The 20913-nt window shown below is 36.3% G+C and overlaps 1 protein-coding gene across 3 annotated transcripts in view; it reads left to right on the forward strand.

The window, feature by feature from the left end:
• Positions 1–20913, forward strand: part of IL5RA (interleukin 5 receptor subunit alpha) — a 56427-nt gene that overhangs the window by 5188 nt on the left and 30326 nt on the right. For all 3 annotated transcript variants that reach the window (XM_074198696.1, XM_074198694.1, XM_074198695.1), the window contains 7 exons: positions 2226–2357; positions 3870–4117; positions 5741–5886; positions 6441–6579; positions 15351–15480; positions 15837–16024; positions 18598–18743. In XM_074198696.1, coding sequence (XP_074054797.1) covers positions 4036–4117; positions 5741–5886; positions 6441–6579; positions 15351–15480; positions 15837–16024; positions 18598–18743 — 831 coding nt within the window. In that variant the 5' untranslated portion in view covers positions 2226–2357; positions 3870–4035. The remainder of the gene's footprint in view (positions 1–2225; positions 2358–3869; positions 4118–5740; positions 5887–6440; positions 6580–15350; positions 15481–15836; positions 16025–18597; positions 18744–20913) is intronic.

A 20913-nucleotide genomic window follows, 5' to 3' on the forward strand; every position in this document is an offset into this window, starting at 1 on the left:
TACTTCCAGGGTCACATAATAAGTTCTGTCATTTGGAGTTCTTCACTATCCTAGCTCTTCCTATCTTTCCTGTCTTCTTATTCTCTTCTCCCTTCTTGGAATACTACAGCCTAGCCAAGTACAGAGAGAGAGAGGGGAGAGGGAGAGGGAGAGGGAGAGGGAGAGGGAGAGGGAGAGGGAGAGGGAGAGGGAGGGGAGGGGAGAGGGAGAGGGAGAGGGAGAGGGAGAGGGAGAGGGAGAGGGAGAGGGAGAGGGAGAGGGAGAGGGAGAGGGAGAGGGAGAGGGAGATATATATATATATATATATATATGTGGTGTGTGTGTGTGTGTGTGTGTGTATATATATATATATATATATATATATATATATATATAGAGAGAGAGAGAGAGAGAGAGAGAGAGAGAGAGAGAGAGAGAGAAAGGAGAGCTGTGGCTTTGTTTCCAATATATAATGGAGAACAGTGACTTCTTTTTAATCCTATTATGAATATAATTTGAAATAATTTTTCTAAAATAAAATTCCCCTGTGGACTTTATAATGCCATCATTTTACATCTTTTTCTTTTCTAAGATTTTTAATAATGAAAATTGTTTATGGTAATACATATTCAAATTAATTTCCTGGGAAAAACAAGCTTCTCAGACAACAATATCATTATTAGAATAGAAAGGTCATCACCCTCACAACCACCCCAATGTCTTGTTGCATATTTCATTTCTACTCCTACTACTAGGAGTGGTTTGACAATGCTGCTGCTAAAAATAGGGGATAAAGATTAGCTTTAGGCTTTTGATTTTATTGGGGAAAGAATTTTCCCATAAGGAAAGCACTAGTGGTTGTTCCCCATACCTAGAATGTTTTCCTTGACATCTCTACCTCCTAGCTTCAGGGGCTTCCTTCAAGTTCCTTCTAAAATCCCACCTCGACAGGAGGACTTTCCTGTTCTCTCCTCTCTGTCTCTCTCTGTCTCTCTCTGTCTCTCTGTCTCTCTGTCTCTCTCTCTCTCTCTCTCACTCCTTTCTCTCTCACTCCTTTCTCTTCTTGCTCTCTTTGGATTCCTCTCTTCTCTCTCTCCTTTTTCTCTCTTCTCTCTTATTCCACCCTCACTCTCCTCTTTCTTGATGGATTGAATTGTAGGGACTAAGTATTTGCTATCTATTCTCTGTTAACCATATTTTCCTTAGGTTAAAAATGAAATAGCAGTTAGTTTTAGAAATGAAATTTTATTCTCTAGGATCTTAACCAAACCCATGGGTGCATGGCATCCTTGCAAATGCCAACAACCAACAGAAGTGATTAATCAATATTTATAGGATTTAAACAAAGAACCATAGGAATTTTGGTGGCCAACCAATCAGGTTTAATATTTACATAAAGATTTCACAAACCTAAATTTATAATTTCTGTTTCCTGTTTTATAAATCTGTTCCATTGTACAAAACAGATGAGAATTAGGATAGAAAGAAGACCATTGTAAACTATTTTGGGGACACAGATCAATTCCCACTAAAATCAACATTTTTAGCTCATTGTTTTTGCACAGCTGTAAAAATTCAAATATATCATTCTATATATCAATAAGAGGAAATAGGTTATTGAGAGAAAGAGGCAGTGTCTATATACACCAGTTTGGAAGATAATAGATTTGTGCTTTTTATTTCAGTGATGTGTGTTACCACAGGGATGACCATGAACTGTCCATTTGGTGCTTGAGGACCAGCCTAGCACAAAGGCACTCATCACTAAAATGGCTAAAGGGTCTCCATGCACAGTGATTGTTGGTGATTATCTAGTAAATTTAGGAGAGTTGCCTTTGATACCAGTGTCCAAACAGACTAAACCACACACAGGCCCTTGAGCTATTGGGAAGTAATTTCCTATATGTTTGCATGGGTATATAAATATACATATATGTGTGTATATATATATATATATACATGTCTACACATATACATATATACATATATATACATACATATATATATAGATATAAAACTTCCCAACATCCCATAGTCATTCAATAGTTATCAGCAATGTTGATTCCAGTTCATTTCACAGATGAGTGTCATTTCAATTTTAGTCAAGACTTTTTTCTATAAACTGAAGAAAATGTACTCTATACTATTTTAATTAATCTAATTTTGATAAATTACTGAAAACTATATGTGCTTACTATAGATCCAGTAGGTGAAATGATCAATGCTATGCTCTTTTGTATTTATAGATTGAGTCTTCAAATTAGATTTCAAAGCCGGCAGGAAAGAAACCCAAGATTTCCATTCTGTCCTCCCCAATTGATCAGTCATTTCTTACAAATAAAACAATAGGATTGTTTTTATTGATAATCTCATCTCAGGTATGTTTTTTAATCAATTTTTTTCTGACTATTCCTTGTTATAATTGTCTTTTCTTTCTCTGAATGTTTATCATTATTGTACACATTTAATGCATGAGAGTAATAGCTAGCAGTTATATAGCTTTTTTAGGTTTGCAAAGAATTTTGAAAATATTTAATTTTATCACATCTTTATTTACATTTTTATATTTACTTATGCTATTTATAGCCCACACAGACATAGGTTTTCTTGTGTCATTACTCCTTTCATCCATAATGACTTCTACTAAATTATAAGCTCTTCAAGTGCAGTGACTGGACTTTCAACTCTCTATAAGCCTTTTTTTTTTGAGTCTTTCACAATACAATCTGTTATATATATATATATATATATATATATACATATATACATACATACACATACACACACACACACACACACACACACACACACACACACATATATGTATATGGAAGGAGAGTTTAGAAAGTCAGCTGCAGGGGCAGTTAGATGGCACAGTGGATAGAGCACTGGCCGTGGAGTCAGGAGGACCTGAATTCAAATTTGACCTCAGACACTTAATCATTACCTGGCTATGTGGCCTTGGTCAAGTTGCTGAATCCCATTGTACAAAAATCAAAAACCAAAAAAAGCGGCAGCAGATCTTGAGAAGGAGGAACTGTGCAAATCTGTTAAGGATATACATTCTAACTATAGTCTCAAAGCTTTTTCATGTGACATATTTATTTATTATGGGTACCCTGTGATCTTGGCATAATATTTTCTGTTTCCTCATCTGTCTGTCTATCTATCTATCTATCTATCTATCTATCTATCTATCTATCTATATTTATTAATGGAAGAATTTGCCAACACGTAGCCTGTATTGTTGTCTATTGTGCACTGACTTCTTGCTTTGTTTTTTCATACTCTATTCTAGTAATGACTGTGACTGTTTTATATATATACTTTCTGCTGAGGAGCTATGTGGACTTTTCTGTGGGCCATTCATTTTTGGAGATCAGCCTCTGCTAGGTTATTAATTGAATACTATTATACTTTATTATAGTTTTTTTGTGCTACAGACCACAACCTTTTTATGACTAAGGAGAAGTTATTTGTGTATTGTTGTAGCCGAACATTTCATCATCATGTGTCCAAGTTGGTGATGAATCTCTCCAAATATAGCTAGTCTGGTCCTTGTCCAAGAGATATCCTGGTCATTTCTAGACATTGCTGTGGTCCTTGCAGCTTATTTGATCCTTCTAAATCTTCTAGTTTTTAGAAATAACTTCCAAATACCCAGGTCTCCTTCAAAGACCCATTCCCTAGGAAGGCACCAGAGGATGACCCTAATGGAAGAGACTTCTATCATAGTATTAAGAATACATAACAACAGCAGCAATTATAATATTTCAAGGTTTATATAATCCTTGGATTGAATTGAATTGTATAATAGTACTCAATTGTCACTTTTAAAAATCACTACTAGGTAATTTTCTATGTGACTTCTTATTTTCTTTTTTTTTTAGGTTTTTTTGCAAGGCAAATGGGATTAAGTGGCTTGCCCAGGGCCACACAGCTAGGTAATTATTGTGTCTGAGACTGGATTTGAACCCAGGTACTCCTGACTCCAGGGCCGGTGCTTTACCCACTACACCACCTAGCTGCCCCCTGACTTCTTATTTTCAACAGAGTATGATCATCATGGTGATGATTTTCCTGTTTCTCATTGGATCAGCTGTGATATTGCAAGCACATTTATGCGGCAAAAAAGAAAGTAAGTAATAGCTACAAAGATTCATATTTGTTTCTCTTTTTAGTAACAGTAAATCAAGTACATAATTAAATTAAGTAGAACCTCAACTGGAAAATTGTGTGCATATATGTAAGTGTATATATCTTTTTCTCTCTCAATAATCAGAGGGAGATTGTTCCTATCACTCTATGTCATATCTGTGTGTCTGTATGTGTGTGTGTATGTGTGTGTGTGTGTGTGTATATACATATATATATATATATATATATATATATATATATATATATATATATGAAGCTAGAATTTTCTCATCTCTGTCATTGTCTTGAGCCTGTACCACTTGTATTATTTTATCTCAGAGAAACTCATTCTACGAGCAGGAGTGTTAAGGAAAAACACCTGAGAAGAATGAGCAGTCCCTATTCCACCCCTGTCTTACTCTAGTTTTGGGGTATTTTTGGTTGTCACAGAATAAATTTTCCATATTTAATATTGTTTCTTATGAAATAATGGTTGACCCTGACTTTGTGTTACTTGCTTTCCCATTATTGAAAATTCAGTAGGAATCATACAGGAAAGAGGGACTTTATTTCTCTCCTCCTCCTCCTCCTTTTTCTTCTCTTTTCTTCTCATGAACACAATCCCACTATTGATCACAGGAAATTTGACCATCTCCCTTTCTGATCTAGGCAAGACTGTCTCTCTGTCAGCAACTTTGTGGCTTCCACTCCCAGGGGTTCATCAGAATTAGGATGGACCCCTGGTTGATTTTGGTCCTACTGTAGCTCAGAATTCTTGAACTCAAGTTATCTACTACTTTCAGCCTCCTTGGCAACCTGAACAGGAATACAACAGTACACCCAGTTCCATTTTATCTATTTTTTAGAATGGCTGCATTATTCTAACTTAAAAAAAATATATCCCCTAAGCTCTCTTGTTCATAGTGTTAGATTTTCCCTCTAAGAGTTGGACTTAATGTGAAGGAAGAAAGAACTGACTTGTGGCTATATGCAGAAACCTTTTTTGAAATTTTGCATAGTTGAGTCATATGACTTAAAGAACCAAAGTTGACTGATCCATTTTTTTATGTTGACAAAGCTTAAGAGACATATTGGGGGAAATAAATAGTCAATGAGAAGTGAAAGAAAAATGGTGAAGCATTAATAAATAAACTTGTTTTCAATGCCTGTTTAATAAAAGAAAAATGGGCTGAAAATTGTTTATCACTGGGCATAATATCCATTGTTTAAAAATAAAAGGTGAAATATTTGGATTAGAAAACATATGGAGAAATAAAATTTGATTTGCTTTCTAATATAGATTATTATTTATGTTAATGAAGATAATCATGATAATTCATCTATATTGTACCAGACAATGTCTAGTGCAGGGATTCTTAACGTTTATTGTGTCTTGGACCATTTGGATGGTCTGATAAAGCCCTACAACTCCTCAGGATGTCCTTAAATACAGAGAATTACGTAGATAAATAAGTTATATTGAAATAGTTATTGAATATTTTAAAAAAATCATTAACCCTATGTTAAGAACCTTTGATTTAGAATGGTGATTTTCATCATTGTATTTTAATTTCCAATATAAAAATTGAACATTATATTGTTTTTTCCCCTTTAATTCAAACAGTTTTACTTTTCCCACCTGTAAACTTCACTATTACAGTAACTGGTTTATCTGAAGTTCTTTTACAATGGAAACCAAATCTTAATCAGGATCCAAGGATAAAATGCCTATATTATAAAGTGAAAATTAATGCTCCATGTGAGGATGATGTGAGTATTAAAAATAAATATTTCTTGCACACAATGCATTTGATTCAACTTTCTATATGATATAATTTTACACTTAAATCCACTGAGAAAGATGGAGGGAGGAGACTAATCTAATTCAGTCCCTCCTAACAAAGTGATCCTATAGATGCCATAGAACAGATTTTTGGGGAAGTGACTGAAATATTGTATTTTGCATCCTGAATCATACTAATAAAAGCAAAGGAAATTTATCTGTATTCTAAATTTTTATTATTGAGAAACAACATGTGCTACAATTCCTGTCTAAGTAGAATTGCAGTTTGTTGTGTTTTATTTGAAATTTTTTAAATCTAAACTAGAAAACAGAAGAACCCATAACAGAGACATTGTAGAAATCCACAGGAAATTCAAATGTTGATTTTTATCCAGCTGCAGATTTCACCTAGCAAAGCTGTTTTGTTGCATTGTGGTTAGATGGTTTCAGAAATGGGAGACAATGTTTATTTAATTGAAGTAGTTTTCTTACTATGACTGTTTCCTTACCATGTTTCATGGTTTCTGGGATTTATTTTCAGTATGAAACTTCAGGGACCAAAAGCACAAGTGAAAATGTACTTCACGGGGGATTTTCAGCAAGCATACAGACAATTCTTTATTGTGGTTCCAGTTTTTTCCAAAGTAGTTGGGTTTCAGCAGAGCTTCAAGCCCCTCCAGGTAAGATGTGATCTGGGATAAGTTTTGATTGTTTATTATGTGTTGCATGGATTGAGAAATAGGAAAAAAGCAATCTTGCCCAATTAATGAATTCAAGAATTTATCACAAAGTTGAATTGCTGTTTTAAAATTTTGTTGAGATACCAATAGCACATTAGAAGTATCATAGGGCAGGTAGGAGCGGTCTCCAAGAAGTATACAGGATCCTAAATAAAAATAATAAAGCAGGGCCATCCAATTAATCACATAATAGTGTAGGGGAAAGAATGCCAGATTAGGAGTTGGAAGAGTTGTGTTACAGTTAAAATGTGAACATCCTGTAGAGATAACACATTAAGGTACTGTCAGTTATTATTAACACCTTATTAGGAATAGGTTTCTTAGATGGCTTTTTAACTTGACATGGAACTAAGAAAGAAAGAGACCAAGTGAAGATAAGTTTTAATTGGGAGGCTAGGTAGGGAGAATATATCAGGTACCATGGAGGAAGGAGCAATTCAGATACAGATGTATAATGGTCAGAAGCAAGGCACACTAGATGTTTGTGGAAGACATCAAAAACTGAGAGAAAGGTCACCAAAAGAAGGGGAAATCCCCAACCAACCTTTTCTTTTGAGGGTTGACACTGGTTATCATCTCTTCCTTGGTGGTTCTATGCACTGCATGTGGTCTGCAGATTCAGACTTTTTTAGGCAACAAGCAAGATGAAACAAAGTTTAAGCAAGTTTGAACCAATAGATATCACCAACACTTGATGGAATGAAATTTGCAACTGGAATTTGGGTCCAAATATTTGAAATTGTCATTGAAAATAGGGTAATTTTTAAAGAGACTACTTTATTTGATATTTATTCAAAATAGCAATAATGATAGAGCTAGCATTTATACACTTTAAAATTTTCCAAGTACTATATAAATAATATTTAATTTTGTCCTCAAAAGAACTCTGGAAAGAAGGTGCTATTATTATCTCATAACAGATGAGAGAATTGAGGCAGACAGAAGTTTAGTGACTTGTCAAGGGTCATATAGGTAATAAGTAAATGAGATGGGATTTTAATTTCTGGCTACACGTTCAGAGTGGTATTCACTGTGACAGCTAGATGCCTCAAAAGAAATAGGGTGGATAAAAAGAGGAGTTTGTTATCATCACCAAGATATCAAAGGAATAGGGGAAGGATAGCAAAGAACATCTGGTTAATGATCAAAGAATGAGTTTGATAATGGAGTATACTACAAACCACCTCAACAGATAGGAGAAAGAGATGAAGATATTGAGAAACAGGTTGTAAGCATGAGTTAGTACCATAACACAGTAGTGAAGGGGGGGGGGACTTTACATAGCCAGCTATCTATCTGCTGGAGAAAGTTCTCCCTCTCCTCCTTTTACTGTCTGCCTTCCCCTTCCTCTCTCCTCTCTCTCTTTCTCCTTTCACTCCCTCCTCTCTCTTCTCTCCTTCCCCTCTTTCTCTCCCTCTTTTCTATCTCTTCTCCCCTCCCTTCTCTCTTTCCCTTCTCTCTCTCTCTCTCTTGTTCTCCTCCCTTCTCCTCTTCCTCCTCTTCCTTCTTTTTTCTTCTCTCCTCTTCTCCTTCTTCCTCTCTCTCTCTCTCTCTCTCTCTCTCTCTCTCTCTCTCTCTCTCTCTCTCTCTCTCTCTCTCTCTCTCCCTTCTCCTCTCACTCTATAAAAAGCCTATCCATTCAGTTAAACTTCTTGATTATAATCTTAATGAAAGTTTTATCCTTCAAAGGATAGAGAAAGGAAGTTAAAGATAGTCCTCCTCTTAAGTATACGCTGAATTTGTAAAGAGCAGATGATAAAAGATTCAGAGGAGGATCTGATGGGATATCATGAAGGAACATTCTGATAAATCAACTAACAAAGACTAGGGAACACTCAAGGATGAAATTCTGGAGATGAAGAAAATAATTTTGATCAGAAAGAATTGAAGTAGTCTAAAGAGAGTCGTTTAAATGTACACAGTACTAACCAACAGATTTAGATTTTAAAATATCTTTCAGAAGATGAAAAGAAATGCAGGTAAAAGAAGATGATCATAAACTTGTGATATTATTCTCTAAGAAAGTATCATTAGAACTAAAGCTTGAAAATTAGCTTAGACTGATAAGGAAAATTAGGGACAACAAAAAGTTGGGGTGTGGCCTGGGGTGGGTGGGGTGGCCTTTTTAGACAGCAAAGTTGCAAAGTGGATAAAGTCCTGCACTTGGAGTCAGTAAATACTGAGATCCCTATCCTGTTTTGGACATTTACTAGATGTATGAATCTGAATAATATGCTTAACATTTCTCTTTTTTTAGTTTCTTCATCTGTAAATTGGAGATAATAAAAGTATAATTCACTTTGTGAACCTTAAAGAGCCATGGAAATGATAATTATTGTTATTAAAACTGTATTATGCATTGTTTACATTTGACCTAAATTTACTGCCCCCCCCCAGCCTATCCTCTTTGTAGCTTTCACATACTGCTCTTGGAAGAGATGAGTCTTCTGCTTAATACAGATGGAGAACATCCTTATTCCTCTCTCTGTCTCTCTCTCTCTCTCTCTGTCTCTGTGTCTCTATCTGTCTATCTCTGTCTCTATATCTCTGTTGCTCTCTCTGTGTCTTTGTGTCTTTCTCTGCCTTTTTGTCTATCTGTCTCACTCTGTGTCTTTGTCTCTGTCTGTCTCTGACTCTCTCTCTCTGTCTTTTTGCCTTAGTCTTTCTCTGTGTCTCTATCTCTGTCTCTGACTCAGTCCCTGTCTCTTTTTTTATGCTAAGCTAAAAGATCATTTCACTGGAAATGGTCCCTTGCAATTGCAAATCCTTGGCTGGGTGCAGTGTGGTACACTCACCAGTTATGCAGATGACACAAAGCTGGTAGGGATAACTGATATCCTGGGTGGCCTAGTTAGGATCCAAAAAAATCCTGATAGATTAAAACATGGGGCTGAATTTAATAAGATGATATTTTAGTCTTGCCCTTGAATTCCAAAGAATTGACTCAATAAGTACATTGTGGGAGAGGTCTTGGGCAAGTCACTTAACCTCTGACTCATTTTCCTTATTTGAAAAATGAGAATAATAATTGCAATTAATTCACAGAGTTGTAAAGATAAAATGAGATAGTATTTGTAATGTACCTTGGAAACCTTAAAGTATGCTAACTGTCATCATCATTATTGTGAGGTAGCTTGTCAGAAAAGATTGGTGTGTTTTTTATAAACTGCAAGTTTAATATGAGTCCATAATGTGATGTGATTATCCAAAAAGCTAATGTGATTTTCAGCTTGATTAAGAAAGGTATAGCTTATAGGTGTAATAGCTTGTTATGATAACAGGCAATGAAATGGGTTTTTACATCACCATCATTTCCTCCTCTTCAGCTTTAGGGAATTTATTTCAGATGAAAGATCCTGAATTCAGTTATAAATCCCCCAACCACCAAGCTGAGAAAGTTCCTGATATTCAGGGAGAAGTTAGGCTCTCTCCAGAACTTTCCATTGAGAGCCACTTCTAGTTAACCCCATCTTCTTTATGGTTGAGGCAAAACAAAATTTACTGGGAACATTTGGCCAGTGAAACACTGGATTATATTACATTAACTTCATATTTATGATATATTATACCTTTATATTTAGCCCCCTCCTGTACCTTTTCTAAATATCCTCCTTCTAACTGCTCTAATAAATGAGAAGGTTCATATGAGTATTATAAGTATCATCTTCCCACAGAGAAATACAAACAATTTGGTATCATTAAGTGCCTCATAATTTGCCCTTCCCATACATCTATGCTTCATCTGATCCCAGTATTGAAGATAAAACTTTCTGTTCAGCTCTGGCCTTTTCATCAGGAAAGTTTGAAAGTCCCCTATTTCACTGAATGGTTTGTCTATTCCACTGAGAGAATATGCTCAGTTTTACTGGGTAGTTGATTGTTGGTTGTAATCCAAGCTCTTTTGCCTTCTGAAATATCATATTCCAAGCCCTACAAGCCCTTAATATAGATGCTGCTAAATCTTGTGTTATACTAATTGTAGCTCCACAATATTTGAATGGTTTCTTTCTGGCTACTTGTAATAGTTTATTCTTCACTTGAGAGTTCTGAAATTTGGTTATAATATTCCTGGAAGTTTTCATTTTGGAATCTTTCAGGAGGTGATCAGGGCATTCTTTCAATTTCTATTTTGCCCTCTGCTTCTAAGATATCAGGGCAGTTTTCCCCTGGAGAATTTCTTGAAAAAAAGATATCTAGGCTCTTTTTTGTTCATAATTTTTGGATAGTCCAATAATTTTTAAATTATCTCTTCTAGAACTGTTTTCCAGGTCAGTTGTTTTCCAGTGACATATTTCACATTTTCTTCTAGTTTTTCATCCCTTTGGCTTTGTTTTATTGTTTCTTGATTTCTACAAAGTCATCAGCTTCCCTTAGTTCCATTCTACATTTGAAGGAATTATTTTCTTCAGAGAGCTTTTGTATCCCTATTTCCATCTGTCCAACTCTGCTTTTTAAAGCACTTTTCTTCATTGGTCTTTTGAAGTACTTTTTCAATATGACCCAAACAGGTTTTTAAGATATAATTTTCTTCAGTATTTTTTGGTAATTCCTTCACCAAGTTGCTGACTTGGTTTTCATGATTTCCCCTCATCACTCTCATTTATCTTTTCAGATTTTCCCTCTATCTCCCTTAATTGATTTTCAAAATCTTTTTTGAGCTCTTCTATAGCCTGAGACCAATTCATATTTTTCTTGGAGGCTTTGGATGCAGTAGTCTGAACTTTGTTATGTTCTGAGTGTTTATTTTGATCCTCCACAGGATCAAAGCGTTTGTCTATGATTGGATTTTTTCTTCTTCTTCTGTTGTTTGCTCATTTTCCCAGCTTCTAACTTGATTCTAACTCTTTGTTAAAGGGGGACTCTTCTTCCAGGATGGAGGGCACACTGTTCCAAGTTTTTGAGGGTTTTTTCCAACTGTTTTCAAAGATATCCTCCTGGGAACTTGCATGTTCTCACTTCCTCCAAGGTTTTATGAAAGATTATGACTGCTCTCCTGGCCTGTGCTCTGGTTTGTGGATTGCCTCAAGCACTCCTTTCTGTCCTGGAACAGTGAGGAGAGTTCCTGCTCCACTATGCAATAAAGCTCCCTTTCTGGGGACTGGGGCTCCAGACTGAGACTTGGACCTGAGGATGGGTGAAGCAACAGAGATGCCTCAGGATAGCAGAGACCTCTGTACTCTCCCCTGATCCCCTTACCATCTGAGGCCTAAGCATTCTAGAAGCATCTACTGGGTGACTCCCCAGGTTTGCTCCTGGTCCCCAGAGGCTAGGTCTGTGCTGAGGCCTCTGTTGGACTGGGCTCTGCTCTCTCTGGTGTGGCAGAGTTTTCCCATTGATCTTCCAAGTTGTCCTTGGCAATCCCTGGGCTGAGAGGTCTGGAAACTACCAAAGCTGCCAAGGACCCAGGCACCCCTAGGGACCCAGGGACCCATAGTCTGTTCCTGGTTAAGTTGATTGCCTGGACTACGTTGTGAGCCCTTTCTAGCTTGGGTGCAACATATCTTTCCTGCAGATCTTCTAAGTTTTCTTGGGCTGGTAAGTTGTTTTACTCAGTCTTTTTTGTGTGTTCTACCACTCTAGAATTTGGTTAGAGTCATTATTTAAAGATATTTGGAGTTGATTTGGGGGAAAATTTCTGGGAATCCTTGCCATTACTCTGCCATCTTGGCTGTGGCCCAGTGTTTTAATTTCTAATGCATTAAATATTGTTATATAAGCCATCTAAACAAAACCTTTTTGGCTCAAGAGTGATGATTGCTTCACTTTTGTCATTGTGTACTCAGTGTTTGGTGTATGATGGTTGCTTAATAAATGTTTGTTGATTGATTGATTGATTGACTCATTCATTCATTGGGAGAATAGTGGTACTATTCTCCAAAAAAGGATGACAAGAGAAAGTGTAGGTTTGGTTGGTAGAAATATGATGAATACAATTTTAGAGTTTGAAGTGGCAACAGGATATGAAGAAGATATCTATCAGACAGATGGAAATGTGAATCTGTAACTCAGAATGAACTCAAGGGCAGGAGCTATGAGGATGATCTACATAATGGTCCAGTTGAAGAAGTTAATTTGTAAGAGTAAAAAGGGGTTCTAAGACCAAAAAGTTTGATAATTATTGCTATCCCTAGCCATAACCTCCAAGTTCTCCTTCTCTTTCCTCTTATTCTGTCTTGGGCCCTAAAGACGGATTCTACCATAGGCTCCTCATAAAATCTTCAGTTCTCCTTTCTCAATATTTTCACAAAGATAACATGTTGACAGATGAAAAACTGGCTTTGACACATGAAGCCTGAGGATTAGACTTGATTCATGCATTCTTTTCTCCTCTCCTCTTGTCACAACTAGGGTCTGTTGAAGTGGAGATTTTATTTCAGGAATTGGTTGGAGTGGATGATTGTGATTCTTTGAGATAATATCTTAAAACTTACTTCATAGAGTTGTTTGAAACAATTTCAGTCAGCCTTAAAGGGTTCTAAAAATGAAAGCTATTACCTATGTTTATATTTGATTTGTGTCACCAAATGTCCAAATGGTGCTTAATAGTTGTTTACTGAATGATATTAATAGTTTGGAGATTCTTAAACTGAAAATGGGAATTTAGCTGGTAGAATTGGAGATGTCATTAAGGCTGAACCATTCAAGGATATGGTTATAAGAATCAATGATTAGATTATTAATTTGCAGAGAAAATTTAGGGTATCTAAACTCTTTAATTAGTAGTATCAGTTAAACACCTGGAAAAGGAAAAAAACAAAGAGAAAAGCTAAAAGTGAAAAAATATATTTTCCGTTTCTGGGACATGAGAACACACCTGGAAACAGTTGACCTGGTTTTTAGTCAGAGAGAAATGATGATGAAAAACATGAAAATGCTTGGAAAAAATACAGGTATCATCATCATCACTATCACTATCATTATCATCATCATGTCATTTCTCCACTGTGATGCAGCTGTCTTCTTAGTTTTGTTTTATTAATGTATATTTTCAAACTTGGCCATCTTGTCAAAGTTATAGGCCTGGAAGTAACCATGAGTAACCATGTTATCCAGCCTCATAATTACATCACTGTCTGAAAATTAAATCTTTGAGAAACATCATTTTTATATTCCTTGTAACTAACGGATCAGTTTTTCCAATTGTTCAAAACATATTCATAGAACACCTATAATGAGCTAGTCACTCTCAGGCAGGGTTGGTGGATGCATAAGAAGCCACTCTAATCAGAGGTTGACTCAAGTTTAGGAATCAACTCAGTTTTTCCCCAACTAGGTTTAAGAATACTTAGAGGAATTTTTTTTTAAGGATTTTGCAAGGCAAATGGGGTTAAGTGGTTTGCCCAAGGCCACACGGCTAGGTAAATTATTAAGTGTCTGAGGCTGGATTTGAACTCAGGTACTCCTGACTCCAGGGCTGGTGCTCTATCCACTGTGCCACCTAGCTGCCCTAAAGGAAAACTATTAATAAAGAAAATCTACTTCTGATTTGAGCTAATCACGGTAGTAGTAATCTGAACTGAAGGTTTTGAGAATTTTCCTTTGACAACTTTAAATTGGACTAAAGCACAGTTCAGCTGGTCTTTCTGTGAATGGAAAGATCTCCTCATGTAAACCATAATAATTATGCACAACTAGATTGGTTTTATGATGGCTGATTAAGTCATTCTAAATCAGTTTCTGAGCATACCCTCTCACCTAATGTATTACCTTATATTTTTAAAAATACCTTTATATTCAGTCAACCAACTTGTTCCTGTCCTAACATTTTGAATTGTCTGCCAAACAAGCTGTTAACCTGCCCCATCTGATGACCTTTGCAACTGGCCCTGGTTTGTTTGTTTGTTTTTTTCTGCTCAGGGACTCTCTGCAGCTGCATTCTTAGGCATTACTGTTGACAGAAACATACCTTCTTCCTCACTTATGACGATTTTATTGCTGGTCTGAAGGCTTGCTAGAATTTGTGATACTGAGACATAAAAATTCTTAGCAGATCAACTTACATTGAAGAACTCTCCGGAGTGTTACTTTTTAACCAGGTTTCATAGAGTTTTTGTTTTTTAAGCCCATTGTTTTGGGAGCCAAAAGTGTTTCTGGAGCTGGGGAGCTATAGAGCCAGTGCAGCTGTGGGCTTGATAAGAGCTTGTCTCCAATTCTGAACACTCCCTAACAATTCAGTTCATTGCTGCTTTACAGATGTTTGAGCTTTGCTCCTGATTTTTACTAGGTCCCCACTCTAATCTTTTATTCTAGCCAAAGTGGCCTCACTGTCAACCCCCAAAAGACCTTGTGTTCTCCCATCTGTGTTAAAAATCTTTCCCCTGTCTAGAAGGATCACCCCATTCATTTTATGTAAATTTTACTCATTCTTCAGGTGTTCTCCTCTTCACTTCCTCTTCTTCCCTCCCAGGATGAAGAGATTGTATTTGTGCCTAAATTTCTGATAATTTGAGAGGTAACAGGGAACAATGAGAGATTCTTGAACTGCGAGAATAACATCTTCAGGGTTGTGCTTTAGAAAGAGTATTTTGTCAGCTGTGTGAAGGATGGATTGGAGAGAGGATGAGCCTGGAAGGAGGGTGACCCACTTGAAGACTAATCATTTTGGAGAGGAGATGAGGCTCTTATTGCCTCTGACACCATCCTTTTATCCACTCTGCTTCAGTGCCTCTCAGTTTTAGGAATATCCATTAACATTGCGTTGTCCTTCACAGGAGCTCCTGGGACATCAGTTGTGAATCTTACTTGTGTCACTAACATTTTATGGGAGGACGTATCCCTCCATTGCACCTGGTTTGTTGGCAAGAATGCCCCAGAGGATACCCAGTACTTCCTGTTCTACAGGTTTGTCTCTGTTGTTTATTTGTTCCATTGTATCTGATTCTTCATGACCCTGTGGACCATAGAATGCCATTACTGTCCATGGCATTTTCTTGGCAAAAATACTGGACTAATGGCTTATTTCCTTCTCCAGTGGATTAAGGGGAAAAGAGATTAAATTATACAGAGTCATGCAACCAATGTCTGAGGTCAGATTTGAGCTCAGGTCTTCTTAGTCCACGTCCATAGCTCTATCTACTGAGACACCTATTTGTCTCATTTCTATTTACATATATGTATATAACTTATATATTAATAAATAATAATGTATATAACTAATTTTCTCAAGTTTTATAATACTTCTCTGTATTACAATTTAGGTTTAAGAGACACACTGAAGAATGCCAAGAATATAGAAAAGATTCGTGGAATAGAAATATAGCTTGCTGGTTTCCCAAGACTGTCATTAATAGCAAAGGGCGTGGAAAGCTGGCAGTCCATGTTAATGGTTCAAGCAAACAAGCTGTCATCAAACCATTGGATCAGCTGTTTGACCTTCATGCTATTGGTAAGGAAAACTCATGCAATCATAGAGAAGAAAGAATATCAGAGGCCAGTGAGGCTGATCAGTCCTCTTCATTTTACAGATAAAGAAACTGGTCAAGAGATTTATTTAAGTGACTTTCCCAGGATTGGCTAACTAGTGTCTAAGGCAGGATTTCAATTCAGAGATCTTTGTCTCAGAGACCAGTCCTTTGTAAATCATGCCGCTCTTTCTTCCCCAAATCTAAATTTATAATGGAAGTCCTTTATAATAATGACTTGCATTTTATAATTAAATAATTATGTATAGGCAATAGCTATTGCATTTGAGAATTTGAAAGCTCTTTCACACATGCATATATTTTCATTTTATTCTTATGACCACCTTGCCAGGTAGGTCAGGCAGTTGAATTTTATCATCCCCATTTAGTAGATGAAGAGACCTAGTGAACTTCTTTAAGTTCACACAACTGTAGATGGCAGAACCACTTGAAATCCAGACCTAACTCTATTTCCAGTGTCTTTCTGCTATATCATGGCCTCTCTATAATAGGGAGATGAACAGGATTAGTAGCCTGCTAATTTTTTGTTAGATTTTTGTTTGATGTTCCAGATATATATATATATAAATAAGTAGTAACGAGTATTTGCAAGACTGTATGTTCAGTTATAAACTCTGACACATTTTCTAGGATATCCAGAAATGTCACTTGCAGAAATGTGGGCAAAAAGGAATAGGTGACAAAACTAAATCTAATGAAATGGGTGTCACATAGAGCATGAGAGTTCATAGAATCAATGAAGATTAGAGCTGGGAGGAAACAAAGAATTCATCAAATCTTACTCACACATCTGACAAATGAGACATGAGGCTCAGAGTAACTTTCCCAAGGTCACAGGGTTATGAAGTATCTTGGGTAGCTAGGATTCAAACTCAGGTCTTTGGGTTTCAAATTGGGTATTTTTATCATTCCATGACCTTTGATAGGTCTATGAATAGAGTTGCTGAAAGAGAAGTCCCCACTTTTTTTGGCCAAGAATTCTCTTGTCCTTTTTTTGGCTAAGGCAATGGGATAGTCCAAGGTCACACAGCTAGTAAGTATCAAGTGTCTGAGTCTGTATTTGAACTCAGGACCTCCTGACCTCCCTGATAGGTGCTCTATCCACTGGACCACCTTGCTGCCCCTCAAGAATCATCTTGGTATGAGACTGTTTGATAATTTAGTAGGAAAGACCGAAGATTAATAGAAGAAATGAATTTGAATCTTAATTCTACCATAGGCAGTGTGGTATAGTGGATAGAGGACTGACCTTGCAACTAAGAAGACCTTGGTTTAGATCTTGTCTCTAATAAGTATTGGCAGGATGATCCTGGACAAGTCCTTTAACCTTTCAGTGCTCAAGAAGAAACGTGTCAAATACCACATGTAGCCAGGAAAACTGGTAAATGCCCACTTCAATCAGATTAAAATGCAATCAGGAAATGCCTAAAAAACTAAAATACAATACAATATATATAATGTTAATTTGTGGTTTTCTAAATCAATATACTGCCCTTGAGGTTTCTATTTGAGTTTGAAACCACTGTTTTAAACACTTTAAACACAAAAGTTTTCTTTAAAGCTTCAGAGAAAGTGTCAACCTGCATTGGCTCATCTAGGAAATCACAGGTTCAGTCCCTATCCATACCTGTGGGACCTGAAAGGAGACATTTAATTTCTCTGAAACTAGGAAACTGATCTAGTCAAATTATGAATACAGAATTGGGAATAGAGAGATTCAGTTACTAATCTGGATTTGTATTCCTCCACTGGGAGATCTGGGGCAAATGATTTCACTTCTTTGGTCTTCAGTTTCTCCATCTGTCAAAATAGAGGGACTATAATAGAGCTCTGAAGTCCCTCCAGCTCTAAGCTGATGATCTGGTCTCCTTTATCTTCCTTATAAGGCCTCTTTGAGAAGGCCCTGTGAGAGAACAGATGAAAAGTACCTTCAAAATGGAAAAGGCTTTATGCTGATGAATAATTCTGTTGAATCAGAGTATTCTGGGGCTAGAAGGAATCTCAGACCTAAGCTAGTCCAATAATTTTATAGATGTGGTCACTGAGACCCCAAAAGGGGAATTGAACTGTCCAAGGTCATATCAAAGTCACTGGAGCCTGGATCCTCTTGTTTCCATTTCTGTATACTTTCCATTCATTCTGACTCATTTCATCTTTACTGTCTACCCTGATTGAGTCATATGGAGAATAAGGCCTTATAATGAAAACGAGAGGGCATTGTAAGGATTTTGGGGAGTAATGTAGAAGGGGCATAATTTTAAATTCTATTAAGGATAAGTAACATGACATCTTTAATGTTGAAGAAGAATTTTCCAAAGTGAGGACACTATCTAGTAGAAACTTCACCTTTGGAGTTGACCTTGGTCATGGGTAGGTATCATTGCACACAGTGATTCAATTTATGCTTCTGTGAGAGACAGTTATGTTTTAAAATCTACGAGCTTCTCAGTTAACTGGAGACATCTCACATTCTATCCTAGAAATGGCACCTGGAAGCATCTATTCTCATGAAATTGGTTCTTATTTTCAAATTTAGATCAAGTGAATCCTCCAGTGAATGTCACTGCAAAAATAGAAGGAAATTGCCTAACTATAGAATGGGAGAAACCAATATCTAATTTTCCTAGAAAATGTTTTGATTACGAACTGAACATCTACAATATAAAAAGGAATTATTCACAGGTAATTCTATTGGATGGTCTTCCATATACTTCCATATACTTATTAATTATCTACTACTGTTTTCCTGATTGAACCTTTAAATTTATGGTTGGGTGTTCAGGCTCCACAGAGTAGTTGGCTTCTCCTTAGAAAACTCTGTTTTCTCAATTCTTCTCTTTCACTATCAAACTCTTAGAAACATCAGTCTCCACTTACTATCTCTACTTCCTCACTATCTTCCATCTCTTACAATCTGACTTTTGAGCCCATTGATGCACAAAACTTTTCTTAAAGCAATGACCTCCTACCAAATACAAAGATCTTTTCTTAATCTTCATAGTCCTTGATGTTGGTTTTTGTTTGTCCTTCATTCATGAAGAGGACCAAAGACTTTAAGAACATGGTGTCTTGACTTGCAAGTGAATTGGATTTAAATGAGGCAGAGTTGTACACAGTTATCCATTTCACTCTTTCCTCCAGAGTTAACAGTGTCCATCAGAGTACAGTAGCAAGACATGGGTCAAGAGTATTAACAGTGGCCCCAGATGCAGTGATATACCTTGGTCTTTATTTTTAATCTAAGGTCTTTCCCAGGACTCAGCTTGTCTAGGCAATGCCCATTCAAAAACTAGACCATCCTTTGGTCTCAATTTTAACTATGCCTTGACATGTCTTGTAACATTGGACTCTGTTTATCACTTTTTCCTTGAAACTATTAACTCCCTTGAGTTATAAACTAATGGTTTGCTTTAGATCTCTATCACTCTATTTTGTCCCTTATTCATTCTTACCCTAAGTATATGAATTCCCCAAAGATCTGTCTCCAATTAACTTTACAGACTTTTAAAAAAATCATTATTTTCTTTCCCTTGACAATATCATACATTCTTATACCTTCAATTTGTACTATTATGTAGATCACCTTCAGAGCTCCAATCCTTAAGTAAGTCCATTCTGAATTCCAGACTCACATTTCCATTTTCCTGATAGATATCCTCATTTTTATATCCTTTTTGCCACCTCAAACTCTGAAACTATATTTATCATATTTGTACCCAACCAAACCTACTCTTTCTTTTGTCATCCTATTTTGGAGAACAGTACCACCATTCTCCCAAATGAATGAATGAATGAATAAGTAATCATTATGCAGCAGTCGTTACTATTGAGGGCATTAAGTCTAGCTAGAGGAGACTGTACATATAAAAGAAATTTAAAAATAGATACAAGGTGATTGGTAACAACTGGAGAGATCAGGAAAGTTGTCATGTAGAAGGTGGTATTTAAGTTGAATATTGAAAGAAATAGAAAAATACAATTTTTCAGAATTCTAAGAAATGGTGGTAAGGAATGATTGCATTTTTTAGTCTGTCGGTGCAAGAAAATACCAAAGAAAGATAGAGAATTGGGAGACAGGGTGATGTTTGAGGAACATTAAGAAGCCAGATTAGCTAGATCATAAAGTATATGAAGTGGAGAAAAGCATAATAAGAATGCAAAAGTAGGTTAGATCTCAATCATGAAGGGTTTTGGATGACAACAGACAGCATTTATATTTGCTCTTAAAGCTAATAAAAAGTCCTTGGAGCTTAGTGAATAGGTTTAAGTCCATTATTGGACTTAAACCTTAAGAAAATCACTTTCTTGACTGCTTGGAGGATGGAGAGAAAACAAGTTAGAAGAAGCTAAGAAGAATTAGGACATCATTGCAATAGACTAGGCAAGAGATGATGAAGGTCTGAACTAGAGTGATGAATATGTGAGGACAAGGAAGGGAACAAATTTGAATGCTATGGTAGAGACTGGAATAACAATATTTGATAACTAATTGGATATTTGGTATGAATGAGCAGAAAGAGTCAAAGATAATGCCAAAATTAAATATCAGGATACCTGGAAGGAGATGCTCTGGACAGAAATAGTGAAGTTCACAAGAGAGGTGGATTGGAAATGGGTGGAGAAAAGTAATTAAGTAATGAATTATTACTGTACTGTAAGAAAAAATAAGAGGAATTTGGAGAAACACAAGGGAATTTATATGAAAGTAATACCAAGTGAAGTAAGCAGGACCAATAGAACAATACACATAAACAATATGATGGAAATGAAAATTTCAATAGAAGGAAGTTAAATCGGGATACTGGAAGAATAAGTGAAGGTCTCAGAGAAGAGGTTTGAGAAAACTAGGTCA

This window comes from Macrotis lagotis, chromosome 8, assembly GCF_037893015.1.
Source record: "Macrotis lagotis isolate mMagLag1 chromosome 8, bilby.v1.9.chrom.fasta, whole genome shotgun sequence".
Taxonomy (NCBI): Eukaryota; Metazoa; Chordata; class Mammalia; order Peramelemorphia; family Peramelidae; genus Macrotis; species Macrotis lagotis.